This window comes from Osmia bicornis, chromosome 8 (assembly GCF_907164935.1).
Source record: "Osmia bicornis bicornis chromosome 8, iOsmBic2.1, whole genome shotgun sequence".
NCBI classification, from domain to species: domain Eukaryota; kingdom Metazoa; phylum Arthropoda; class Insecta; order Hymenoptera; family Megachilidae; genus Osmia; species Osmia bicornis.
The window spans coordinates 1,501,273-1,527,082 of record NC_060223.1 but is presented as its reverse complement, the minus strand read 5'-3'; the positions used below and the strand labels follow the sequence as shown (position 1 = coordinate 1,527,082).

Sequence of the window (25,810 nt, the reverse complement as noted above, 5' to 3'; positions counted from 1 at the left end):
ATGAGGAATACATTTTGGACGATGTTAAAGTGGATGATAATCCAATTTGTATAAACACCAGTCAGAAAAGTACAAACATTACAACGGAAATTAATGATGAGGGCCATGAAGAAGGTTATTGTGATATTAGTAATCGTTCCCCAGAATACCAAAAGGATGAAATTGATCAAACCGTGGATCGCAGCGTCGAAGACCAATCACTTCCGCCGCTCCAAAGATGGATTATGATGAGAGGAGGCTGAAATTAAAACGTATTAGAAAATTAGAAAATTTTATATAAATGAATTATTAAAAAGATTGTTCTTAATGTTTCTTACCTTTCCGTTCTTGTAATTCAAATTCAGCTTTCTCTGCTGCTGCGGCTACGGCACGGATTTCGAAATCATATTTTGTTTTTAAAAATTCGATTTCCAATTCATTTTTTCGTTGCTCGTGCCGCAGTTTCAGATCTGCCAATTCTTCCTCACTCTTCATCGTTCGTCTTATACGCTCGAATTTCAACCTCCTCTCATCGTAATCCGTCTTTGGAGCGGTGGAAGTGCCTGCTTTCTGCGGTTTGCGCTGCAGCGCGCTGTCCACGATTTGATCAATTTCTACATTTCTACTTTGTAGGGACCGATAACAATTTTCTTCTTCACGACCCTCATCAGTAGCTTCCGGTGTAACGTTTGTACTTCCCTGACTCGTATCTATACAAATTGGATTATCATCCACTTCAACATCGTCCAAAATATAAACTCCACGAAATATTGCTTCGCGTCTGTTCGCCAACTCTTCCTCTGTGTTATTGGAAGATAAAATACTTGGTGCATTCTGCATTAATGATGGTACGATCTCCGCTATTTCAGGGTTTATTTCGGCTGCCGGTTCTGCCGATCCTCCCCCTGTTGCCATTCGGGATTGCCTTTCCCTCATGATCGCGCTTCGTTGCGCAGCTTTCATATTACTCCACATCTTTTTCAGTTGTACAGTATTCCTCTGAAAAATAAAATTTATATTACAGGGTGTCCCAGAATACGAACGCACACAGTGCGTTCCAAATTACAAATAGCGATAATAGTTTCACGTAATAATATCGTTTATTCTACAAACCTTGCATGAAATCACAGCCGACATGTTATATTGCTGCGTGATTTCCTGCCACGCTTCTTCTTTATTCCTCAGACTGGAACTGTCACTTTTTTTATATTCTACTATGTGCGCAAAGTTTTTTAATATTGCCACGAATGTATTTTTGTCGATTTCGGTAAAATGTTTCTTACTGGTCATTTTGAATATAAAATTGCACTGTCCTTTCGTATGTAAGGCTGTACGGTAAGTGCCGTGGGGTTCATCACAGTCTTCTTACCAAAAGGCAATGCCTTCCCCACTCCGAAAAAGTCCATATTTTTAGCAATACAGTGTCGGGCTGCTTGCCTTTTCTACGCATTCTACATTCGTATGAACAGTCTTTTGATACCTGGTACCTGATACCTGGCCACCAGCACTGGTCCCTATCATAAATGGTACCAAAGCACAATAGCGCCTGGCTAATTGCTTTGGACAAGGCTCCAAAATATGCCGTCGCTAACATATCGAATGAAATATAAAAAGAATGGCAACACGTTTGTCGCCGCTACACCGCGATCGCTGAATTCGCTGTAGATTAGTTTAGGATTCATAATCAATACAAAGAATTACATTTAAATTTTATTTTTAAATAATTTCAGTGGTTAGTTTAATTTTGTGTTATTTTGTGTTCATATTTCAGAATTGTTCTTAATAAATTTGGCTTTTTTTATTAATAAATTTGGCTCTGTCTATCGCTCGCTCAATTATTTGAATTCAATTCAAAAACCGCGTCACTAAGTAAAAAATAATGCTACATTTTCAAGAATCATTTTCATTGGTTGTTACAGTAGAAAATCGACGGAAATAGCCGAACGTCAAATAAGCATTGCTTAACCACGGACTTTACTAAGCAAAGCTTATTCATCGTTTTATTGACTAAGTTGGTCTTATTCTCCGACTCTGAATACATAGCGACTTAAGCATTGCTTATTCGAATAAGACGATCTTTGTAAAGAACGTATTAAGTCCTCACTTAAGTCGCGACTCTGAATACGGCCCACAGTGGAGGAGAAAGAGGTCGAAGGCATCAAAGAGAGGAGCCAAAATGTATCGGTGTGTGTTGGCGAAATTCCCCAAATCGTCGCAGACCATACGAAGTTGGCAACGAAAGTATTTCGTCGGTGCGTCGTTACCGAAAGCGGCAGCACCTCTCGGGCCCACTTTGTCTACGCGGTCCCCTCTCCACGCCGCAACCGACACGATCGACGCCATGATAGATTTCGGTCTTCTTGTTCGATCGCTTGATGCGTAACAATGTGTTCGCCGATTTCGCTGTCGATCAAGATTCTCTCTGTTCACGCGACGCGGATTTGTCTCAGACCGCGCCGTTCAGTTGTGTTCATTGTCCTCGCGTTATTATCATTGTCATACAGTGTGATTATTCGTGTAAATATATTTGATTTCTGTGACCACGCCTCATATACTTTATTGTGAATATTCTGTCATTGTACATATCATTTTCCTTGTGTAATAAACTCTTGTGATCATCATAAAGTGCGTACTACCTCTCAACCCGCTCTGACCACGTGATTTTCCGAATAGTGTGACTAATACTAATTCAACGATAAAACTTTTTTATTTTTGACTTTTTTTCAATGAAACTTTTATTAACACATTCATGACATTTTTCTGATTAAAATGATACCAAACACGATATGGTTTGGACAATTTTTACTTATAATGGTATTTGCTATTTCTGAACTCTGTCTTCTAAACTGTGACGGTACGTTCTCAATTGTACTAATTTCGAATTGGTACCGGAGCACTTACGAAAAGGAAAGGTCCGACACGTGCTGTGGGATGGGCTGATCGAAAGAAATCACACTGCTTGGATGTGAGAAAAGAAAGAGTGGTCTTGTCTCTTTTATTGTATAAAGTAAGAGAGAAAAAAAGAGCATTGCAAAGTGCAGTAATAACAATTGGAAACCATAAATGAACAGTATCGAATAAAATTGAATATACATAAAAATAAACGTAATAGAAAACGTAATCATAACAAAACAGAATATAAATTGTAATATAACGCGTAACCGCAAATTATAATATATATATAAACCAAGTACAAATCGGAATATAATAGAATTGAAAACCCGGATATATGAATCCACGAAAAGATAGAAATAATGCGTATAATCGCGAACAAACGCGTATAACGCAACCGACGCGATTGTAACGGTCGCTGGTCGACCGGCAAAAAATGGCGACGCGACAAACGAACGCGTATCGCAATGTACTTCGAGAAGGATATTCCCGACTTCCGATTACGAAACGTATTAACGCAAATAGGTGGTAAAGCGAGCGAGAAACCCCGTGGGCAAATTTCGAGCCCCGAAAACGAAAAGGGGATATAATTACCTTGCGGTGCCGCAACAGACCAAGTAACGTTCTGGTCCATGAAGAACGACGAAGTGCAGGCCAGGCCCTCCAAGCTCCACTCTTGTGATTTTGATGCAAATTTTAGGTTTACGCCTCACTACCAGGAGGCGCTGATGTCACTTCTCTACATGCATAGCTTGTATCACTGATGTTAACACACAACTAAAGATATCGTGCCGTCATGTTCCCGCGAAATTTGTCGCCGCGTTTTTCAATTGTTTCAAAATTTAAAGAGACAAAAGAAATATGGCGCACATGGTTGCACATGGTGTGATGGTGACAGCGTAGGTGACTGAACTTCCAGGTTCGTGAATTCCGTTATTATAATTATTACTATTATTATTACTATTGCTATTATTATTATGACTATTATTATTATTGAAAACGATATTTTTTAAAGTTTTTTCTAGGTGTTTAGGTTTTTCAATAACTTCTGCTGATGAGATGCAGTAACAGGAGGAGAAGATAGAAATTAAGTAAGTACAGAATTTTTTAAAATGTATCTTTAAAGAAAGAGGAAGAAAATATACATCATCAGAGGGTGTATTAACGAAAACAGCAGGATGTTCTCCTTCCCCTTAGAGAGAAAGAATAAGAAGAGGATGGCACAGTGGGTGGAAGTATGTGACAACCCAAAGAAATTTTGAGTGATCTGTAGTAGCTACTTTAAAGAAAAATACTTCATGAGGAAAAGATTAACAACATCAGCAGTTCCAACACTGAACTTACTTGGTAATTACTCTTATGTATACTTTTTATAGCATATGTAAATAATTGTTAATGAAAATATTTATTACAGTGTCAGAGACTGCCTCTATTAAAATAGAGCAACAAGACACCTGGATGCAAATGAAAAGAAGAAAAAGAGGAAGATTGTAAGTATTCAGTTTATATATACAATATATGTATAAAACCATTAACATGGTATTAATACACTAAGTATATATAATAATACTTCTTACATGAAGTGTATGTATAATATTATATAATTTTGTTGTTATAGTTAAACCTGACTGCACCAGAGGAGTGGAGAACGTGATGTTCGATTGTACGTTATTGTACATTATTATTGATATATATATATATATATATATATATTTATTATATTTTAGGAAAAATTTAATATATTTTCATTACTATACATATATTGTTGTAATATTTTCCTTTCCTTTATTTTTATTTTTCAAAGTTTTGAATAAGTAAGACCATGCACACGTATATAGGGACCATGTGCTTGTGTGTGTACCTCACCGATATCATTTATATGTGTTTGTACCGACACCAGCGATCTTGGTAGTGAGGCGTAACACTAATTTTCGTTACAGCATTAAATACGGGAGTTTGGAGGGCCTGGTGCAGGCCTAGTCAGCCGGTACGTGCCCAGCGTCTCGCGTCGCGGCGCTTGTGGTAATCGCAGCGCGAGCGCTGCTCGCGGCGCTACGCATAATTAGTCAGGTGGTGGCGTGAAATTTGACTACGTATAAATTCATACACGAACATAAACAATCAGTTCTATGGCACCAAACTGTATCGTGTTTGGTATCATTTTAATCAGGAGTTTTTCACAAACAATTTCATTAAAAAAGAACCAAAAATAAAGAAGTTTTAATCTTAAATTTTGATTACGTTAGTATTGTCTCACATGTACACGGGTATTTAAACTTGCTTTTTTCCCTGTACGATTCTCGGCTGTCACCACATCAAAGGCGAGCCGAACTCGCTCGAGAAACTGTAGTTTCTTCGGCGACCCGCAAAAATTGGTCTGATTCATCGTACATAATATATATAGCTATCGTAGCATACACATGTCATTTAGGTGTATGCGAAAAGTGAAGTAGGATAGCATGCCGTTAGTTGGATGCAATAACTGAGGTGGCGCTGAAATCAGTTTCTGTTCGGCCTAATTTTTGATGAAACGTTGACTGTTTTATCGACGCGGAATTCGAAGTTTGAGCTCCACGCTAGCATCACTTTAAGGGGGTAGACACGGCACGTGACCTCTCCGATTCGGGACGTCGGTATCCGGGACCGTCATACTCGATCGGCTGAGCGATTCCGCCGATCGTCAGATTCATAAATTGCTCACACAGTTCGAATTAGAGGATCGTAAACCGTCGCAGCTCCTCCGCCAAATGCGTTCCCTCGCTGGCAACAGGGTGTCGGACGTGGTTTTGCGTATGGACCTTCTTCTGAGCAACGCGCGGCGTTTTCTTAAAATCTTCAAGGTGTCGAACCTTGTTGAGCTCGCGGTCGCTGCGGACGAGCTTGTAGATGGCAACCGTGCAGTGATAGCCACGTCATTTCCGGCGTCACGTCCCTCGACGCCATCTTCGTCCGGTCGTCGCTCGCCAGCGCCTCCATCGGACCCGATCGCCGCTAAGTTTTCGGCCCTGCGCCAGTCGGTTGTGCAGTTGATCGCGCTCACAAAAGAGGGTTCGGAGCGCCTTAATCCTGCTGCGGTTTTCAACCGGCAGCTCAGCAGATCACCGAATCGCCAGGGAAGCAGGTCAAATTCGCCGGGCCCTCCGCCGGCCATCATTTCAGGTGTGTTTGGTACAATCGTCGCCACGGGGTTGCGGCTCTCCGATATACTCAACCGTGCACCTTCCTTGCAACGGCAGCCATCCAGCCTCGTCCACCGGGAAACGCTTAGAGCCAACGTCAATCCAGGCGGCGGACGCCGGCTCCCCTCCTGTAGAAACCGTCTACTCATTACGGACCGGCATACCTCCATTCGCTTCCTTGTGGATTTCGGTATGGTGGTTTCTCTGCTGCCAAGGTCGGCGATCCTAAAAAAATTACAGCATCAAACTCTTGTGCTGCACACGGCAAATGTCTCACCTATCGCATATGGACGCCATGCTATGGTCCTGGACCTGGCACTTCGGCGAAATTTCGTCTGGAGTTTCATCGTCGCCGATGTACAGACGGCAATTATCGGGGCTGATTTCCTGGTCTATCACGGTCTCCTTGTCGACCTCGGGGCTCGCCGCATCTTGGATCAGCGGACAACCCTTTTAGCACCGGGAACCCTTGCGGCACCGCAGGTCCACAATATTTGTGGACGTGTCGACGTTCCAGAGGGCCTGATAGGACAATCCTACGCCCGTCTTCTGAACGAGTTCGCCGACTTAGCCTCACCTTGCAGCACGGAGGCAACTCTACCGGACCTCCCCGTTCACCATACGATCGTCACCACCGGGCCTCCGGTCTTTGAGGGAGGAATTCGCTGTCCTCTTCGACAGAGGTATCATACCACCATCTTCGAGCCAATGGGCCAGTCCTCTCCATCTGGTTTCGAAAAGTAACGGTAGCTGGCGTGCAACCGCTGACTATCGTTGCCTCAACGCCTGCACGACGCCAGATCGGTACCCTCTGCCGATCGTGGACGATCTACTCCAAGAAAGCAATGCCCAGGTCTACAGCACTATCGACCTCCAGCGGGCCTTTTACCAGATTCCAATGGCAGAAGAGGATATATCGAATACGGCCGTTACTACGCCTTTCGACCTCTTTGCATGCATCTCTGCGCATGCCGTTCGGCCTTAGAAACTCCGCCCAGACACTACAGCGTACCATGGACAACCTCCTACGAGCACTCCATTCGTGAAGTGCTACGTGGATGATCTGATTGTAATTTCTAGATCACGCGAGAAACATCTACAACACCTTATGCTGTTATTGGAAACACTCCGATCGGCCAGGTTCCGAATCAACCTGAACAAATGTGTTTTCGGCAAACCTCAGGTCAACTACCTTGGCTATCTGGTCTTCGGCGATGGTTTCCGACCTCCTCCTCGCAATGTACAGGCCATCGAGGACTTCCCCAGGCCGGAACAACCAGCGGACCTTCTCCTCTTCCTGGGGATGCTGAATTATTTATCGACGATGCTTACCTCACGCCGCAGCTCTTCAGGCCCCACTCCATGACCTCCTTAAGGGCAACCTGAAGAAAGGAAAACATCTTACTTGGAATTCCTTAAAACTAAGGTGGCGCATTGCACCTTAAAATGGATGCGTCAAACACGGCTACGGTGCAGCCTTGGAACAACAACAACCCGACGGCGCGTGGAAACCCATAGGGTTTTTCTCTCACAAACTCTGGGGCACCGAGACGTGATACAGTGCTTACAACCGGGAGTTATTGACGCGATTAAATTTTTCGCATGAATTCTCGAGGGACGGCCTTTCACGATCCTCACGGACCACCATCCACTCATCTACGCCGCTACACAGCAGTCCGATAAGGCCTCATCGCACCAGGCCCGTCAACTGGATTACATACTTCAATTCAATCTTACCCTCAAACATCTCAAAGGACAGGATACGTCGTGGCTGATGCTCTCTCGCGTGTCGCGACGATTGACATTCCGTCGTCCCTCGATGCGACATCAATCAGGGCTGCTCAGGACACGGACCCGGAGCTCCCGCATCTTGTGGACAACCCGCGGTTCCAGCTTTGCAGCCTCGATGTGGAGGCCAGACGATCTACTGCGACGTTACTGCCGGCGTTGTCAGGCCGTACATCCCTTCGGCCCCTCGCCGGGCTGCTTTTGACTCGGTGCACGGGATGGCTCATCCGAGCGGCATAGATACGGCGTGCCGAGTCGCCGAGAAATAGCTTTGGCCTGGGATGCGAAAGGACGCCCTCCATTGGTCTCGCCAGTACGAGCCGTGCCAGCGAGCGAAAAATTCATCGACACAATTGAACAGCTCTGGACACTTTCGCAGCTCCGGACAACCGCTTCGACCATATCCACGTCGACCTAGTCAAACTGCCTTTCGTTCAGGGTTTTCTGTACTGCTTAACGGTCATCGATCGCTTCTCCCGATAGCCCATGGTGACGCCTCTCCAAAATATCCAGGTAACGACGGTGGCTCGAGCTCTATTCGACAACTGAATATGTGTTTTCGGTATGCCCCTGACAATAACTTCTGACCAGGGTACCCAATTTGAAGCGACCCTTTTCACTGCCTTGGCTCAACTTGTGGGTGCAAAGCGGGTTCGTACCACGCCATACCACCCACAATCCAACGGTATGGTAGAGAGATTCCACCGCCCGGACACTCCGTGACCGAATCTGTTACCATCGGTGCTCTTGAGCTTACGTACCGCTTACAAGGGGAACTTCCAGACATCTCCGGCAGAAATGCTATTTGGCATGACGCTGCGGGTACCCGGCGAGTTGTTCGTTACGGAGAACGTACGAACCAGTCAAGCGCTGTTTGTTTCCGGCCTGCGGCGCCTCTTCCGAGCAATTAGACTTGTGCCAGGTTCCCGACACACACAACACCGGCCCTTTACTTTCAAGGACTTGCGGGACTGTTCACACGTTTTTAGGAGGCTGGGTACAATTCGCAGACCGCTGGAACCTCCTTACTCTGGTCCTCACAGGGTTGTCAAACGCCTTAGCAATAAGGCGTATATCATTGAGGTCGATGGCATAGAGAAAACGGTGTCGGCCGACACCCTTAAGCCGGCGTATTTGGAGACTGTGGATCCGCAGCCTCCGACGCCGAATCGGTCTTCACCAGTCCAGCCTCCAACGCCAGCACAGCCCTCGACATCAGCACAGCGTCATTCACACACACAACCTGAGACACTACCTGATCCTCCAGCTCCGGCCCTTGGAACTATCCGACCTCATTCTAGGAGGGTTACATTCGTGGATGATATCGTATCGCAGCTTCCATCTTCTTCAATGAGGTGTACTCTTTTCTAGAGTGCTCTGGGCCTGACGCCCTCGGCTCGATGCACCTTCATTCTACTCTGTTCTACGCGACCGGAAGGTTAAGGGCACGCGTCCTTCACCTTCATCGCCATTTTGTTCAACACAAGTTTTTGTCTAATGAAATTTCTATCTACAAATCGAGATTAATCATTGCAATCCTCTATACTAGTAATTCCGTGACGTGGCTGTGGTGCCTGCGCAATCGCATCTCGCGCGGCCCCTGAAAACCTACCTATGCCTGAAAATTCCTGAATATCCCTATTCCGCTAAAAAGACACGCAACAGCATTAAGACGCCATAGTATCCCCCCCTATATTGCCCAACGAACTTTATAGGCGGTTACAAATTTATCCGAAAGCTCCACACGCACTCAAGGCGCAAAAATTCAAACTAACAAAACCGACTGACTCACTCCCTGCATACTTCTACTCGCACACTCTTTTCACAAACACAGCTTCCAATGACTTACTCCCTGTAAGGGAGGAAGGAAGCGTGATCACTTCCTTCCTGCAGCAAACAAATAAGTAAATAAAAGCTTAGAAAAAGATGAAATACATTGCATATATTTGTTTCTGCCGCATATCCTGGCACGTTCCACTAGAGCTTAGAACACATCATTTTTTGTTCACATTGGTTTTCCTAGTTTATCTGGGAACCTGGAGATTGGTTTAAAGAGCCCCAGCTTTCCTTTCATTGCAATTTCGTGGACATCCGTCCCTCTAACCACCCCTTTACTTTAGTGCCTCCAAATCTCTCCTGTCCGCAATAAACCTATCACATCTCCAAACAACATGGTTCAAACTTTCTTCCTCCGCACCACAGGCATAGGCCTGGCTGTCCACCAACCCTTTTCTAAACAACGATTCCCCCAAATTGAAATTATTGGCCCTGATCTTATTCCATCTAGTCAAAATACTTCTCTCCACCCCCCTGATCTTAACAAACCATGGCCTTCTACCCCCAATATCATTTTACCTTCAGCACGGCTAGTACATGTGTGGTCCTCGGACCCCTGGAGGTTCGCGTAGCCATTACTGAGGGTCCGTAAAATTATGAAAAATGGTTGCAAACAGTTGAAGAAGACGATGAAAAGGCAAGAAGCGCGGAACAATAAAGAATATATTTTTAAGACAATAAATAAAACATGAACCTATTATTATTATGTTCTGTGATTTTTATATCACTTTTGTGATTTTTACGCATTTTTTTTTATTTTTATATCATATTGCTTAAAAATTATTTAATATTTACATTATTATTTGTATCTTTGTCAGAAGTTGACTTTTTTTCATGTTTCTATATTTTATATAACTTGTAACGTGAAATGTTATCACGTGAACATGGCTAGAGTAGTGTGGCGACATTGTCAAGGGAATATTTATCGATGGTCAGTTGTATCGATATGTCTCGAATAGGGATGGGCAATATGTTTCGATTAATTAAATATCGATAGTTTTTTTCCTAATAATCGATTATTTTTGTCGATGTTTCTACAAATCAATTAATCGATTATTGATACTTTTTTACATAACATCAATATTTTTTATCTCTGTGAGAAAACAGCATGGTGCGACGCGCATTATTCAATGAGCGTATAATTTTCGAAACATATTGTATGCTCATTGAATATAAGTCGTGTTCCGAAATTCATTGCCAGCACTGAAAATCTGTAGTACGTAACTAGTTTCCAGCATTGGCAGTGAATTTCGGAACGCGACTAAATAAGAACGCCATACGCATTTGTGTGATTATATTCTTATAACTCTTATTAATTGTTCTTCATTCTCAATCTGTGATCTTAGATTAAAAAAATTATCTTATCCAAATGCTCCATCTATAATTTTTTTTATCATCTCAATCCTTTTGCATCTGTTCTGCTATTGCAGGTATAGTGACTTTTTATAATGTACGCATAATATTTTGATGTTTATGCTGCTTATGCATATCTATTCTTAGAATATCCCATTCCCTATAGATTTAATAAAAATATTTTTTCTAGTTACGAAGTCAACCCTGTTGCACTTACAGCTCAAGAACCAGCAAAATACTATTACTACTTGGGGGAAATTCATTAATATTCTTCGAAGTTAACATTGAATGTACGATTCTGATTTAACTATATTTTTTAGTAAAACTTAAATAAGAAAGATAGTGTAATATTTTTTGTTTACCTGTATATGCTTTTTCTAGGCTACACTCTAAGAAATGTGCTGAGGGTGATGTTTCCAAAATCAGCCGTAGTAAAAAAGAATTCGATATTTCGATATTTTTTAAAAAGCATTGATGTTCAATTATCGATTTTTTAACTAATCGATTATTTTAACACCGATATTTTTTTCGAACATCGCCCATCCCTAGTCTCGAATATTTGTCGAGGACCTTTGTATCGATGGTTGAAAATTAAGAGCGAAGTTTAAACCATCTATGCGTACGCTCGTAGCACATGTGCGCTACAACGTTCTAGCGTCTTGGCGGAGCGCCTCCACTTCCACACGCTTGAGGGTGGACCACAGCCAGGAGATGGGCCTACATAGGACGGTGTGGACTCCTCCATCATTGGATGAGGGATGATCCTGAGGGAGGATCCGGGATCCAGCAAGTAATTTTTTATATTGAAAAAAAGCATATTTAGTTAACAATTTCCACTTACTTGAATAAACGTATAGTTTAGCACATTAATGTTTGGATTTTACTCCTTAACCGCGTACCACGTGAACCTATAATCCCTAATACTTTCATACGAGTCGCCTTCTGAGGGAACCGCTCGCCCTATACGTCGGTGCAGTGACGTACCTATTTCTGGAACGTTACATCCATCCCGGAACCCTCCTACAGTCTGTCTCCCTTTGATTCCACGAGAAGACAAGGAGTTCAAAGTGCCAATACCAAACCCGGACCCTCAGCCGGATACCATTGGTCGACGCATCCATGAATTGCGACGAGATCGGGAGAAAAGACCAACATACACGGAAGATACCATTAGTTCTGATGAAGCGACAATCACGCCTCAACCCCGAACAATTAGAAGAAGGAAAATACATCAAGATCCAACCGACAGGATCACACCAATCATAAAATCACCATTACCTACCCCTTCACAAAATCTTTTGGAACTACAGGATGATATCAATCCAACCTCTCCATTTATACCAATAGCGCATTCCACTCAAACCGCTGGTCATTTCATACCAAGTCCAACCACTTTCGAGACTCCACAAAATACTGAAGATTTAATATCTTTCGACGAAGAGGAAAACAGTCAGACTACCATAAGGCCTGCGGCTACGGTCGTGGAACTACCTGACCCTCCTACACCACCAACAGACGGACCAGATGTCCGAGGTTTACAACCCCCCCTGCAACCTGCCAGACCGCAGACTCCACCGGGTACACAAATTCAAGAAAGCACTCCAATGCACTTTAGTAATACTCTACCCATCTGTTATGAATCAGCAGAGGACTCATTATCATCACACCCAGAAGACTCATCATCGGAAGAAGAACAACATGATCACGGCCGCTGTAAAATAATAACTTGCGAAAAAACGCTCATCATCACAAACTACGCACACTTGACATCCGCAGATTGCCAACTAATTGACCCTGGAGGAAGAATGCTTGTCGATGTTGGTTATCTCGGAAAGGAGGACCTCAGCAACAATAATCCAAAGAAAGGACAAGTTATTACCACATCCAGGCAAGAATTTCAAATCTTTACCGTTTTTGTTACACGGAATTTTTGGGAAGAAATCAAAGAAGAAGACGTCGTTTCGGCACTGCAAAACTTGAGAACCGCTCTCAGAGAAACCAGGACAACAAATATTCGACTGACTATAACCAGGAAGCAGGATCGACCTACCATTCAGAAATATCAAGCCCTTATTAATAAAGTATTTGAAGATACCAGCATAGAGATTACCCTATGCCTGGGAACAATAAGGTTACCATCTGAAAACATTCGAAAACAAATAATAGAGAAAGCTCATAGCAGTCTATTAGGAGGACATAAAGGAGTAACAAAAACCTACAAACGTATAAGAGCAAAATATTCATGGCCAGGAATGAGAAATGATATTCAAGAGTTTATCGGGAAATGCAAAATCTGTCAGGAACAGAAGTTAGTAAGAGCGAAAACTCGACAACCGATGCTGATCACGGACACATCATTGGAAGCGTTTGATAAAATCGCTCTAGACACCGTTGGACCACTCCCTGAAACTTCTGGGGGAAACCGCCACATCTTAACCATGCAGGATAACTTGACAAAATATTGCATAGCCGTTGCACTACCAAACATCAAGGCTACAACCATAGCTGATGCGTTCGCAAGACATTTCATTTCAATTTTCGGAACCCCTCGTGAAATTTTAACAGATAGAGGAACAAGCTTTATGGGAAAAGTCATGACGCACTTGGCAGAAATTTTCAAAATTAAACAAGTTACTACTTCAGGTTACAGGCCACAAACCAATGGTTCTCTGGAGAGAAGTCATATCGTACTTATAGAATACTTAAAACATTACATGGATTCATACGAGGACTGGGACCTGTACCTACCCTTCGCAACGCTATCATACAACACGTCAGTTCACGAAGCTACCAATTTCACCCCGCACGAGCTGATCTTTGGAAAACCAGCCCGACAACCAAGTTCTTTTCCAGAGGGAGAAGAATTGGATACTTATGGAACTTACCTCACTCATCTAATCACAAGACTGACTGAAACCCGCAACATAGCAGCAGATAATTTAAACACGGCAAAGGAACGATCCAAACGATATTACGATAGACACGCAAGACCAGTTCAATTCAAAATTGGAGACTCAGCTTACGTATTAAAGGAACCAAGAAGCAAATTAGATCCCCATTATGTCGGGCCATACGAAATAATAGACGTAACCGATTTAAACAATGTCGTCTTAAAAGCAGAAAATAATAAAATCATCACTAAACATCAAGATAAACTCAAAATCGCATATTCCGAATAACACAACCTCTATCCTTGCAGATAACAATCATGGATCGAATTACCACGCTATTGCTGTTCATTGGGTTGGCGATGAATTTGGACGCATCAGATGACGTTGGAACAACGACATTTGAACAAAACACGGGATTGTACTTTGAAAAATTACCACCTCTGAAGATCTACCATATCCAATGGCGTTTGGTTACCTCAATAGAAATCAAAAACTATCTTCGACACCGTCCACAGCTGGACGAACACCTGCAGCAGATTGAAATGATTTGCAAGGATCATAACTTCATCAATTGCCCAAGCCAACTGTATGGAAAGCAATTGCGGGACAAGCTGGCGCAGACAGACAGATACAGCGATCTCTTGAAGGCTTTTACGGGAGACATCCCCAAGGAACAATACCACAGGATTAGAATCAGAAGAAGCGCTCCTCTTTCCTTCATTGGAACAATTAGCAAGGTACTTTTTGGGACCCTCACAAAAGACGATGCTCACTATTACAACCAAGAATTGGATAAATTATACACCGATCAAGGACAGATGGCCGAAATAATAGCAAATCAAACTTACATCATGCGTTCTGAATTCGACAACCTCCACGCACAACTCCTAAACACAACGTTAGAAGCTCACTTTATAATGAATGAGGTTATCACTATGGGGACAGAATTACATAAAACTCAGACTGAAATCAAACGAATGGAGATCAGGAACCTCTTGTTAGGGTGGACTGACCAACTGGACAAAGCCATTCAGGAATATCACTCAAGCCTGATCATCATCATAGACGCTATTCTTTTTGCAAAACAAGGGACTCTTCATCCGGCAATTTTGTCGCCACAACAGCTACTAGATGCAGCCAGGAAAATAACGGACTCTACCACTTATGAATTTCCCCTGACACCTACAGAAATACTTTCGGAACAATTCAGCGGAATTGCGAAATTTCATGTAACGTATACCAAAGGAAGAATACTATTTGAACTCATCGTTCCTCTACTGGATACTACAGTTTACAACCTGTATAAAGTACATTCGAGCCCAATAACCCAAGTAAAGGGTACAACAACGTTAACTGTTTTTATCAAACCTAGAACCCCATACCTCGCCGTGGCTATGAACGGCATAACATATGTCACTCCTGACGAAGAATACATCCGACAATGCTACAAACTCCACGGACACTACATCTGTCAAGCTACGATTCCAATAGCTTATCTGAGGAATAAACCAACCTGTGAGACGGAGCTCTTGAGCCAGACAACCATGGACAGCTGGAACATGTGCGACGTCCGCCTGACGCCAACCCTCAAGGACCTTTGGCAACCACTATTATATAAGCAAGCTTGGTTGTTCTATGTGAAGGAAGGAAAAAAGATATATTTCTGCTGCAGGGACCGGTCAGCTGGTTCACAATACATTCAGGGAACAGGGATCTTGAAATTAAAACCAGGCTGTACTGCAATAACGGATTCAACGAGAATTCGGGCATTGGATACAATCGAATCAACAGAGGAATTCACTTACGCACCGACAATATCTTTAGATATAACAAGAATTTTGCCGGATTTTGGTGATCACCACATGGAGGCCATCAAGCAGTTAACCCAATCAAACATTTCACAAGCGCAACCTACCAACAATTGGCCAAAAAACGAGGCAACCATTTCGCTAATGCAGCTAGAAGAAAAGGCACGGACTCTTGCAGAACACCACAAAACCAGGAACCAGATTCGTGTAGGAACTTACGTGGGTGGGAGTGTCGCAATCTTACTAATCATTATTGCTGTACTTTGTTTAATCCTGTTATATCTCAAGTTCAAATACCAACATAGCCCTGCTCCTGAAGGAATGGAGAATAGTTACTTAAGAAACAGAAGTTTAGAGGATACAGATGCTACCACAACCAATATGCAGCCGCCGAAAACTCCTTCGGTGATTGTCTAAAACATAAACAAGTTTATTGCACGAATGTCCACCACCATAATATAAACAGGACTTAGGTATAAAAGGATCAGGGACAACTCCACTCTTCCATAACGTAAAAATCCAGCATGGAATCGAGATACCAGCAAACGGAGCAGGGTGAAGGCCAAAGGACGATCGCAATGCAAACCGGACAAATGGGTAGTTGGATCAAGGAGTACCGCACCGGGTCCATTATAAGGTCACGGGGACCTTTCCAGCCAGGCAGCGGCAAGTTCAACCTTGGACGTGCCAGCCAGACACGAGACCCAAAGGCAGGGTCTCAATGGCATCACAACGAGGAAAGGAAAACCGACAACCTGCGGTGTCTTACATCTGGGAGAATGGGTTGCTCCTGGCCCAGATCACCGATGACAACGTCACAACCTGGACGCCGGGTGATAGTCTGAGGAAACGCAGGAAACTGCGTCCAGGCACCCCTCCACCAACATGGGATCAGCCACTCCAAGGACCAGTATCCAACCAGACAACCAGCAACCCTTGAGACGATCGATCAACCAGCAACGGTGGCCACCAACCAAAAACTTCCTAAGCTAAGTCCCCACATATACACAATTACATACACGCACACCACACATCGCAATAGCTCCGTTCAAAAATAATAGAATCATTTGGCAATTTTGGTGCACTCATCCGACTCCGAATGGTGAAAGCATCGTAACAAACGATGTTTCATCTTAGAGGGGAGATGTTACGTATCCGTCTCGGAAATTTCCTTATATGGTGTTACAAACCCTTCTCAAGAAATTTCCTTATATGGAATCGAAGGTGTGCACCCGACACCAACCGTCTTCTAGAAGATTCGAGACCAACGCAAAGCAAGGGCGCGGTCCTACGGGTCACGTAGAGTCAGTCCCCACCACTCTTTTTACTCTAATTTTTGAGTATAAAAAGGGTGGCGACAAGGGCACCTCGGGTCTAGTTGAAGTCTAGAATCAGTTCGATACACGTCAGTACGTTCTTTTTCGGATAATCTCTGCAACGAGGAAACTCTGCGAGATCGGGTATTCAAGTCCCTTTCAAGCACTCACAGTAACTATACAGTACGTTGTCTGCTGTTAAGTATTATTATAATCGTTGAAGTCCGCCCCCGTTTGCTCGCGTTCGTGAAAACCGAGAAGGATTAGATTCTTGCTTCGCGGAATCGAAACTAAACTTTATTTATTCAACTTATTTAAAACTTGCAACCTAGAGTTCAATTCATTGAATACCGCGACAATTACACACAACAATTGTAAGGTCCGGAATAGAGAATAAACTCATACTAGTTTAACTTACATACTATTGTTCAATTATATTTACTGTCCAGAAACCCACTAAGGTGTACCTTTACCGCTCGAGGTACATCAATCAAGTTACGAGACCTAATATTAACATTTCCTGCGGCTCCCTACGTTAGCCATATGTAGGTTCGTCCGCATATCACGCTCCTGAGGCTTCCTACGTTAGCCATACGTAGGTTCGTCCTCCACTCTACACCTTTCCTGTGGCTCCCTACGTTAGCCATACGTAGGTTCGTCCACCATAGCCAACCTCCTGGAGCTCCCTACGTTAGCCATACGTAGGTTCGTCTCCACGTCTACTTCCTTAGGCTCCCAGTGTTAATAACAACACTGGTCAAGCCATTAACAATTACCATTTACCGAAATTAAGCCCCGGCTACGCAGCCGCCCCCTCCGGCTCGTAACACATGTAAAATTATAAAAAAATTTGCTTATATAGTTCTTTATACATTGTATCGATAAAAAAGTTTAATATTTTTTTGAAATATTCAGGTTTATTAATTGACCAGCGTATTACCTCGATTTTGTATAAAAAAAGTAAATTTCCGATGCGCAATTTAATAAGTTTGCCTCATTATGCCTGAACAAAACTATGATAAATCTTTTTGTTAAAGTATCCTTAAAATTATGAAACAAACCCCGTTTGCCTATTTTTGCCTATTGAAAAGATATTAATAATATAATACTGTATATATTTTCATGCAGACAGTTGAGTGGGAATACCCAGAATCAAGAAAGGCTATTTATGTGAATCTGTTGTAAAAAAATAGCTTGAATTAAGTCCATTTCATGTGTTAATAACATTTTAAAGTTAATAACAAATTGTTATTAACAAATAAATATATTTAAAAATAAATATACCAGTTGATGAGTGAAATATATTGTTCGACTATCTTGCACCAGTATTTCACGCCACATATAATGTGTTGGTTTTTACATTCGAACTTTACATTTTGTCCACTAGATGGAGTAAAGGAGAACCTTAAAACTCGCAATTGAAATTGTACTATATTTGCTATAAGTATAACCGTTTGACAAATTTAATTTACTTAATTTCTTCAAGAATTCTCGATTTATTCTGGTTACTAAATCAAATTGCTTATAAAATTCAAAAGATGGCTGTGTTACGTCGCGAGCGAGATACGGCGCGCGACGTACAAAATAAAAAGAAAAGGAAAATTATTTAATTATTATTTCTCTTACTTTCTGAGAGGTTAATGCGCGGTTGAGAACGATAGCGCTGCCACCAGTCCTAATCGCTTATGACGATGTTAGATCACTTACGATTAGAACAATATAAAGAAAAGTTAGAACGATTAATTTGTAAATTAATTGAGTTCGTCAATGCTCTGATCTCATACGGGCCCCTCGTGCGAATTTATGCGAAGATGGTAGGCGTGAACGTATAGGAAGGAAGTGTGGTTGAAACGAAAAACGAAATTGAAACTAGTTATGTGTAACAAAAGGTATAATTTCAGAAAAAGAAAACATAACAATAAAATGGTTTGATTAACAGGAAGTACGAGCTGTTTGAAATACAGAATAAATGAAATATGTATATCTATTAGCAAGAAAAGTAAAATCGTCTATTGAAATCAAAGTAATGAAATCTATTGAATTGAGAGTATGACACAGAATTTTGAAATGATTCGAGTGACGATTTCGGCAGCAATTATTGTACAATGAGAGAAAACGGTCCCAGGGGGAAAACTACCAAGACCAACGGACTCGTGGGCCGTCTCTCGTTATTATAAACGGAATTTGTACTAGAAATGATAAATATCTTCGATACCTTAAAACACGGTGTTGAACGGAACGATCTACAGTAAAACTTGGATATACATATGCAACAAACATTGGGACCCAGGCGTTGCATATATCCAGTCGAGGTGTCGAATCTCGGGTTACACGCGACGAGCAGCCAAGCGTGAACGTAGAAAAGGACAGACAGTGGTGGAAAGAGAGAGGTCCGATGATCAAAGGAAAGAGCCGAAACGTATCGGTGTGACTAATACTAATTCAACTATAAAACTTTTTTATTTTTGACTTTTTTTTACTGAAACTTTTACTAACGCATTGGTGAAATTTTTCTGATTAAAATGATACCAAATACGATATAGTTTGAATTATAATTACTTGCTAAAATTGATGTTAAAAGTTGGCGAAAAGCAAAGGAGGATTGGAAATGAAAACCGGTTGCGGTGTCGGCTCGGGTTTCAAACGTTGCATATATCCAAGCGAGGTGTCGATTCTGGGCATTTAAACGTTGCATATATCCAAGTCAGGTGTCGATTCTGGGCATTTAAACGTTGCATATATCCAGTCTTGGTGTCGATTCTGGGCAATTAATGTTGCATATATCCAGTCTTGGTGTCGATTCTGCGTCCGTACAAATCGTTTGTACCGTGCCGCGTTACCTATTCTACGTTTGTACACAACATGCGACGTGTTGCATGTTGCATGTTGCGTGTTTGATGTAGGTGTACGGCCTGCCTTATACATATGTAGTCGAGGTGTCAATTCTATATTGTTTATTTTATTACTATTGTTTATTTATTCTATTATCATTCTGTTATTACTGTTAGCTTGTAAATTACTTTAATTTTCAATAGGAAGAAACTGTCCGGTTTCATGGAAATCACGGGCTGTTCCTAACATCATAAAGCACCTAATTTGCAGTCAATAGTTCCGCTGCTTAGAAATATTCTGAACTGAACCGTGGCAACAATAAGTTTATGAAGCCATCGACCAGTTTAGTACTTTGCTAGAAATATTTTCATGTTGATTGCCTACCTCTATTGCCTCGGGATTAGTATATTTCACTTTCGGGTTATTATTATTTTAATAAATAAATATAATTCAAATCATACCGTGTTTGGTACCATTTTAATTAGAAAAATCCCACAAATGCATTAGTAAAAGTTTCATTAAGAAAAAGTTAAAAATAAAAAAGTTTTATCGTTCAATTAGTATTAGTCACACCGATATTACGGTCGGATCATATTAAGCCGGGTATCCACCAGTATCAAACGCCCGTATCGTATCACCGTTCCGAACCCTTTTGAATAGGCAGACGTTGCCTCGTTGCATGCAACGGCGTGCTACGGCTCGGACAATAGTTCTTCGTGTCTTGAAATAAACTCCTATAGGCGAGAAGTTTCGATTTGCTGCATGCTGTTTCTTTATTGTAATTGTCCAAACCATATCGTGTTTGGTATCATTTTAATCAGAAAAACGTCACAAATATCTTGGTAACAGTTTTATAAGAAAAAAATGAAAAATAACAAAGTTCAGTCGTTGCATTAGTATTATCTCACTGATATATCCGATTCCAAATCATATTATCTCGTGCCCCAAGTGTCATGTTTCCACTTGATATAGCATTTCGGGCCTTCGCCTGGGTATGTTGTTTTTACGTTTCAAGTGGTCTCCGAGCCTATCCTTTGAACGGCAAAAAACCGACAATTTTTGGATCGGCCCGTTCTTTCACCTTCGTATCACAGCTCAATAGAACTTTCGATACTCGGCAACGGAAAAATCTCTGCAAAATTAACATTGTCCTTTTTCAATAATGACACAGGTGATTATTAACATTGCTGTTTTATGTACAGCGTATCACCGAAGATAATTGATCTGTTTCAATATATTTAGACGATAAAATTTATCTACATTAAATCAGATTAAGTTCATAAATAATTTCATCGATTTTGAAATGAATCCAATAATACTGCAAGATTTCAAATAAATTGAAACCCAAGTGACGGCACGAAACGCTATGTCAAGTGCAAACGCATGAACCTTTCCTTCGATGGAACGGCAAAGAATCGACAAATTTTTCGGATGGGTCCGTTGCCTCTGTTCCTTTGGAACGGCACGCAGCGAAACGAAACTCCTCGCCTGTAGTGGCCCAGTCCTATTGCCTAACCGTTTCTATCAAGAAACGAAGAAATGTTGTCCGAGCCGTGTCACGCCGTGGCATGCAACGAGGCAACGCCTGCCTATTCAAAAGGGTTCGAAACGGTGATACGATACGGGCGTTTGATACCGGTGGATACCCGGCTTTACACGGTTTCCTCGCCGAGCGGCTCGGTTCGGCTTAGGGGGATCCCCCAAAGTGGAGGGGATAGCGATGTTGCATATATCCAGACAAACTTTTGTTGCATATATCCAGGTTTTACTGTAGTGGGAAATTTTCCAGAACACGCGGATTCGTAGATCGCCCGTTTTGCCTCACTAAATCCAGATTCGTCGTATTGAGTAGAATGAAATAGACAACTTACCAAGCTCGATGTTAAGTAATATATGATAATGATAATTTAAAATTAAATAATATATGATAATGATAATATGATAATATATGATAATGCAGAATTCGCTTAGTAATCGCTGTTAACTGTGGGTTATCTGGAAATCTGGAAGGCGAAGAAGAGATAAGAAACTTTATACACGCACCACGCGTCCGCGATCGGCCTTTTCGACGGTGTTACTGTTACGAAAACGATACGGAAACTAATTTCAAAACGACGCGACGCGGAAAAAGAAAGAATATTAAATAACGGCGATTTAAAATTTGAAAGAAAAAGGATAGTAAATTGAAAAGTATGAAATTTTACGTATTCACTAAAGTCTTTGGCGCGGAAAACGAGAACTGCAATCTCCCGGCACTCTGCCTTTTGCAAGAACTTTACCGGGCAGCTAATTACTACGATTTTCACACGACAACTATTGCCTAACGCGAACACGGGCTCCCCGTCACGTATCTCACGATTTTTCGACGAAGAGTGATTTGCCTCAGTCAAGCGATCGTATCTTAGGGTTCGACCCGTGATCATGGGCCCAAAGTGGGGACATCATTTGGCAAATCAGGGTGTTGCTATAACACAAGATGGTCTGGTCGTTAGACGCGTGGAGCCGTATTACTTAAAACTATAGTACAGGACTTACATACTACGGTCGGAACCCGGTGAACTAATTTTAGTTACAGCATTAAATACGGGAGTTTGGAGGGCCTGGTCGGGGCCGAAGCCTCGAGGCAACTCATCGATCCACGCATCGATCGGCCCTACTTACAGTCTAATCGCACGGAAGTGGGGATGCCGCCGCGGTGGGGGCCCGCAATGCGCGACGCCGATCCGCGGCTATCGTCACACAGTATTTAATGAGTTATCGATTTTTGCACACATTTTTCGGATTCCGTCAGGTTGCATCACCGATTTTGAATTCCATAATTTCGAATGCAAATTCAAAATCAGCATCCCCAATGACTCGTATACATATATCAATTTTCAAAAATATCCATTCAGTTTTGATTTTTCGGTCCGTCATATTGAATCGGCCATTTTGAATTTGATCATTTTGATTAAAAATTTGAAATCTACGTCCAAAATAACCTAGAGAATTTTCAGAAAATTTACTGCAGAATTCACTGAGTTATCGAATTTTATCCATTTCATCCGGATTTCACGCGACATGTCTCGTGATCTTTGCGCTTCGGCAATTAAGGCACGCTTTTGCCCACCGCCGACAATCTTTCTTAACCGACGGCAGTAGTTGTTCTATGTGGATTCTAAATCACTGGCGTCAGCAGTTTTTTTGCTGACTCAGCAGTAATTTGGCGCCGTCAGCAGAAATATGATACCCCCCACCCCTCTCCCCACCCCATGACCTTAAACTAAAATTTGACACCACCGTCAGCAGAAATATGATACCCTCCCCAACAACCCCCACTCCATAACCCCCCCCTCAGCAGAAAAAACCACCCTATGACAACCCCCGCCCTATAACCACCCCCTCAGCAGAAATACCCGCCCTATAAATACCTCCCTCAGCAGAAATACCCACCGTACAACCCCCGCCCTATAACCACCCCCTCATCAGAAATACCCACCCTATAACCACCCCCCTCGGCAGAAATACACCCTACGACAACGCCCGCCCTATAACCACCTCCTGAGCTGAAATACCCACCCTATGACAACCTACGCCCTATAACCACCCCCTCAGCAGAAATACCCACCCTATGACAACCCCCACCCAATAACCACCCCCCCATGACCTTGAACTGAAATTTGACACCACCGTCAGTAGAAATATGATACTACCTCCCCCACCACATGACCTTGAACTGAAATTTGACATCCTTACCCCACTCTATGACAACCCCCCCACGCCATGACCTTGAACTGAAATTTGACACCATCAGCAGAAATATGACACCCTACCCCCACCCTCCATGACCTTGAACTGTTTGTTCTTATCGGAAGACCACTTTTTTCTACGTCTTGGAAATGATTTTTTCTTGAAAATGACACCGTCAACAGAAATATGACACCCTACCCTCACCCCCCATGACCTTGAACTATTTACAACACAAGACCCTGCACACTTTTTCTACGTCTTGGAAATGAGGTTTTTTGCTGACGCAGCAAATCTGACACTGCAATTCGTGACTATAGAAGGTAGGGGGTTTGCTAAAGTTTGAAGCACACGCAAAACCAAAGTGACCATCGCCACAAGTGCATCGTTTTGCGAGATTGTATTGTGAAAAATGAAATATGTATTCTCAAAGTTTCAAAGAGTTTTTTTGCCAAAGGAAGCGCCCCGCAAGTTCTACTCAAGAAGAAGAGGCGCGCAAAAAAATTACAAAACATCAGGATGACGTGAAGTAAGTGTTCGAAACACATTTCATTTAACGCTGTCGGTATTTATTTGTTCTAATAACATACTTCAACGGTATTTATTTGTTCTAGAATCGCACCACAATTATCAAGTCGAATTTTGGGCCGAAAATATCCATTGACGGATTCCTGTACAAAGCATTTGGAAATCGGCATAAATATATTTGGCGACAATTTCTACGCGCAACTCGTATTATCAGACAGCCGGAACAACCGCCTGGAGCTAAGCATAGTCACGTGGTCGCTGATTGTAGCCGAAGCAGACAACGTATGCAGCTTCTTTGACGATTCAAAAGATACATGCGACAATATTAACTTTAATGATATAAGTGTTGAATTTCGAGTGATATATGGCGAAAAAGTAATTAAATTGATTAGCAAAGATATATGTATGTGCATGATGAGAAAAACGTTTGAGAAAATGGTAATTTTAAATGATTGTATAATTGAAATGCATAATGCATTATATGATAAACTGTATTCGGTGGAACAAAAATTTAAAGAGTTTGTTGCATTAGTTCGGGAATATGGGGATATAAAAGTGCTTGCAGAGGTTGTGCAGCATATCAAAGAAACTGATATTTATGATCCAAATTCAATTATCGATTGCGAATTAGTAGCTTTAGGTATTCAGGCAATAATAACAGCTGCATCAGCAGCATCTTAACAGAGAGAAAAGGATTATGTTACAAATTATACTTTAATAAATCATAATGTATTGCATCATTTGCAACTTCTCTCTCTACCTATATAAACCCAAACATTCCAGGAAAAAATTTCACTTCCTATACGATAGTCGTACGATGTGCATATGCACATTTGATATTCGAATTAGCACAAAAAGAATTCGTACCAGATTGGAAAATACTTTTGTCTGCGCGCGTTGCTGGAATATTGTTAGCTAAAGAGTTAGCCAAAGAAGAAAGTAATGGCACCGCGGAAAAGTAACAAGAAGAAGACGAAGTCGCGCAAACTTCCAGTTGCAAAACGTGGGGGATTTCTTCCAGCACTTGTACCTATTTTTGCAGGCCTTTCAGCTTTGGGTACGGTAGCTGGCGGTGCAGCAAGTATCGCCAAGGCAGTTAACGATGCATCTGCAGCACGGAAAACATTGGAAGAAGTGAAACGGCACAATCGTGTTATGGAAGGACATGGACTTTATCTTGCACCATATAAACGGGGAAAAGGAATTAGAGAAAAAAAAAGAACCGGTTCGGCAAATTGTAACGCTTCCACAGGGCGCAATGACAAATGTACAGTTATATAACTTTGCTCGAAAGTTGAACTTTCTATATTTTCGAGGTGTTTTCATGCGTACAAATTTACCCTCTAAATCGTTCTTAAACGAATGCGGTATCGTGAATTTAGATAAATCGGAAGGTCCTGGTACACACTGGGGTAATCGTGTTAAATATTTCGATTCTTTTGGAAATCTAAGACCACCGACAGAGTTAATAAACTACTTCGGAAATCATGTAACGATTTTATACAATTCGATATGAGTGTATGCGGACAACTCTGCTTGCACTTTTTAGCTGGAAATATATAAAATAGTTTCGATGCACATAGTCTTCACAGTTGCAAAGATGTCGTTGACGTTTACGTTAAGCGGAAAAAATTCTGTGCTTAGCACTGATTACTTTCCACCTATAGACTTGAAGGACGATA

General features: G+C 42.0%; 1 protein-coding gene across 1 annotated transcript; it reads right to left on the bottom strand.

The window, feature by feature from the left end:
• Positions 1-303: 303 nt before the first annotated feature.
• LOC123988084 (myb/SANT-like DNA-binding domain-containing protein 3) lies at positions 304-1,269 on the bottom strand. The gene is made up of 2 exons (XM_046286869.1): positions 1,093-1,269; positions 304-978 (listed from the first exon to the last, which is right to left on the bottom strand). Exons 1-2 carry the CDS (start codon positions 1,267-1,269, stop codon positions 304-306), a joined length of 852 nt encoding a protein of 283 aa, XP_046142825.1.
• Positions 1,270-25,810: the final 24,541 nt, after the last annotated feature.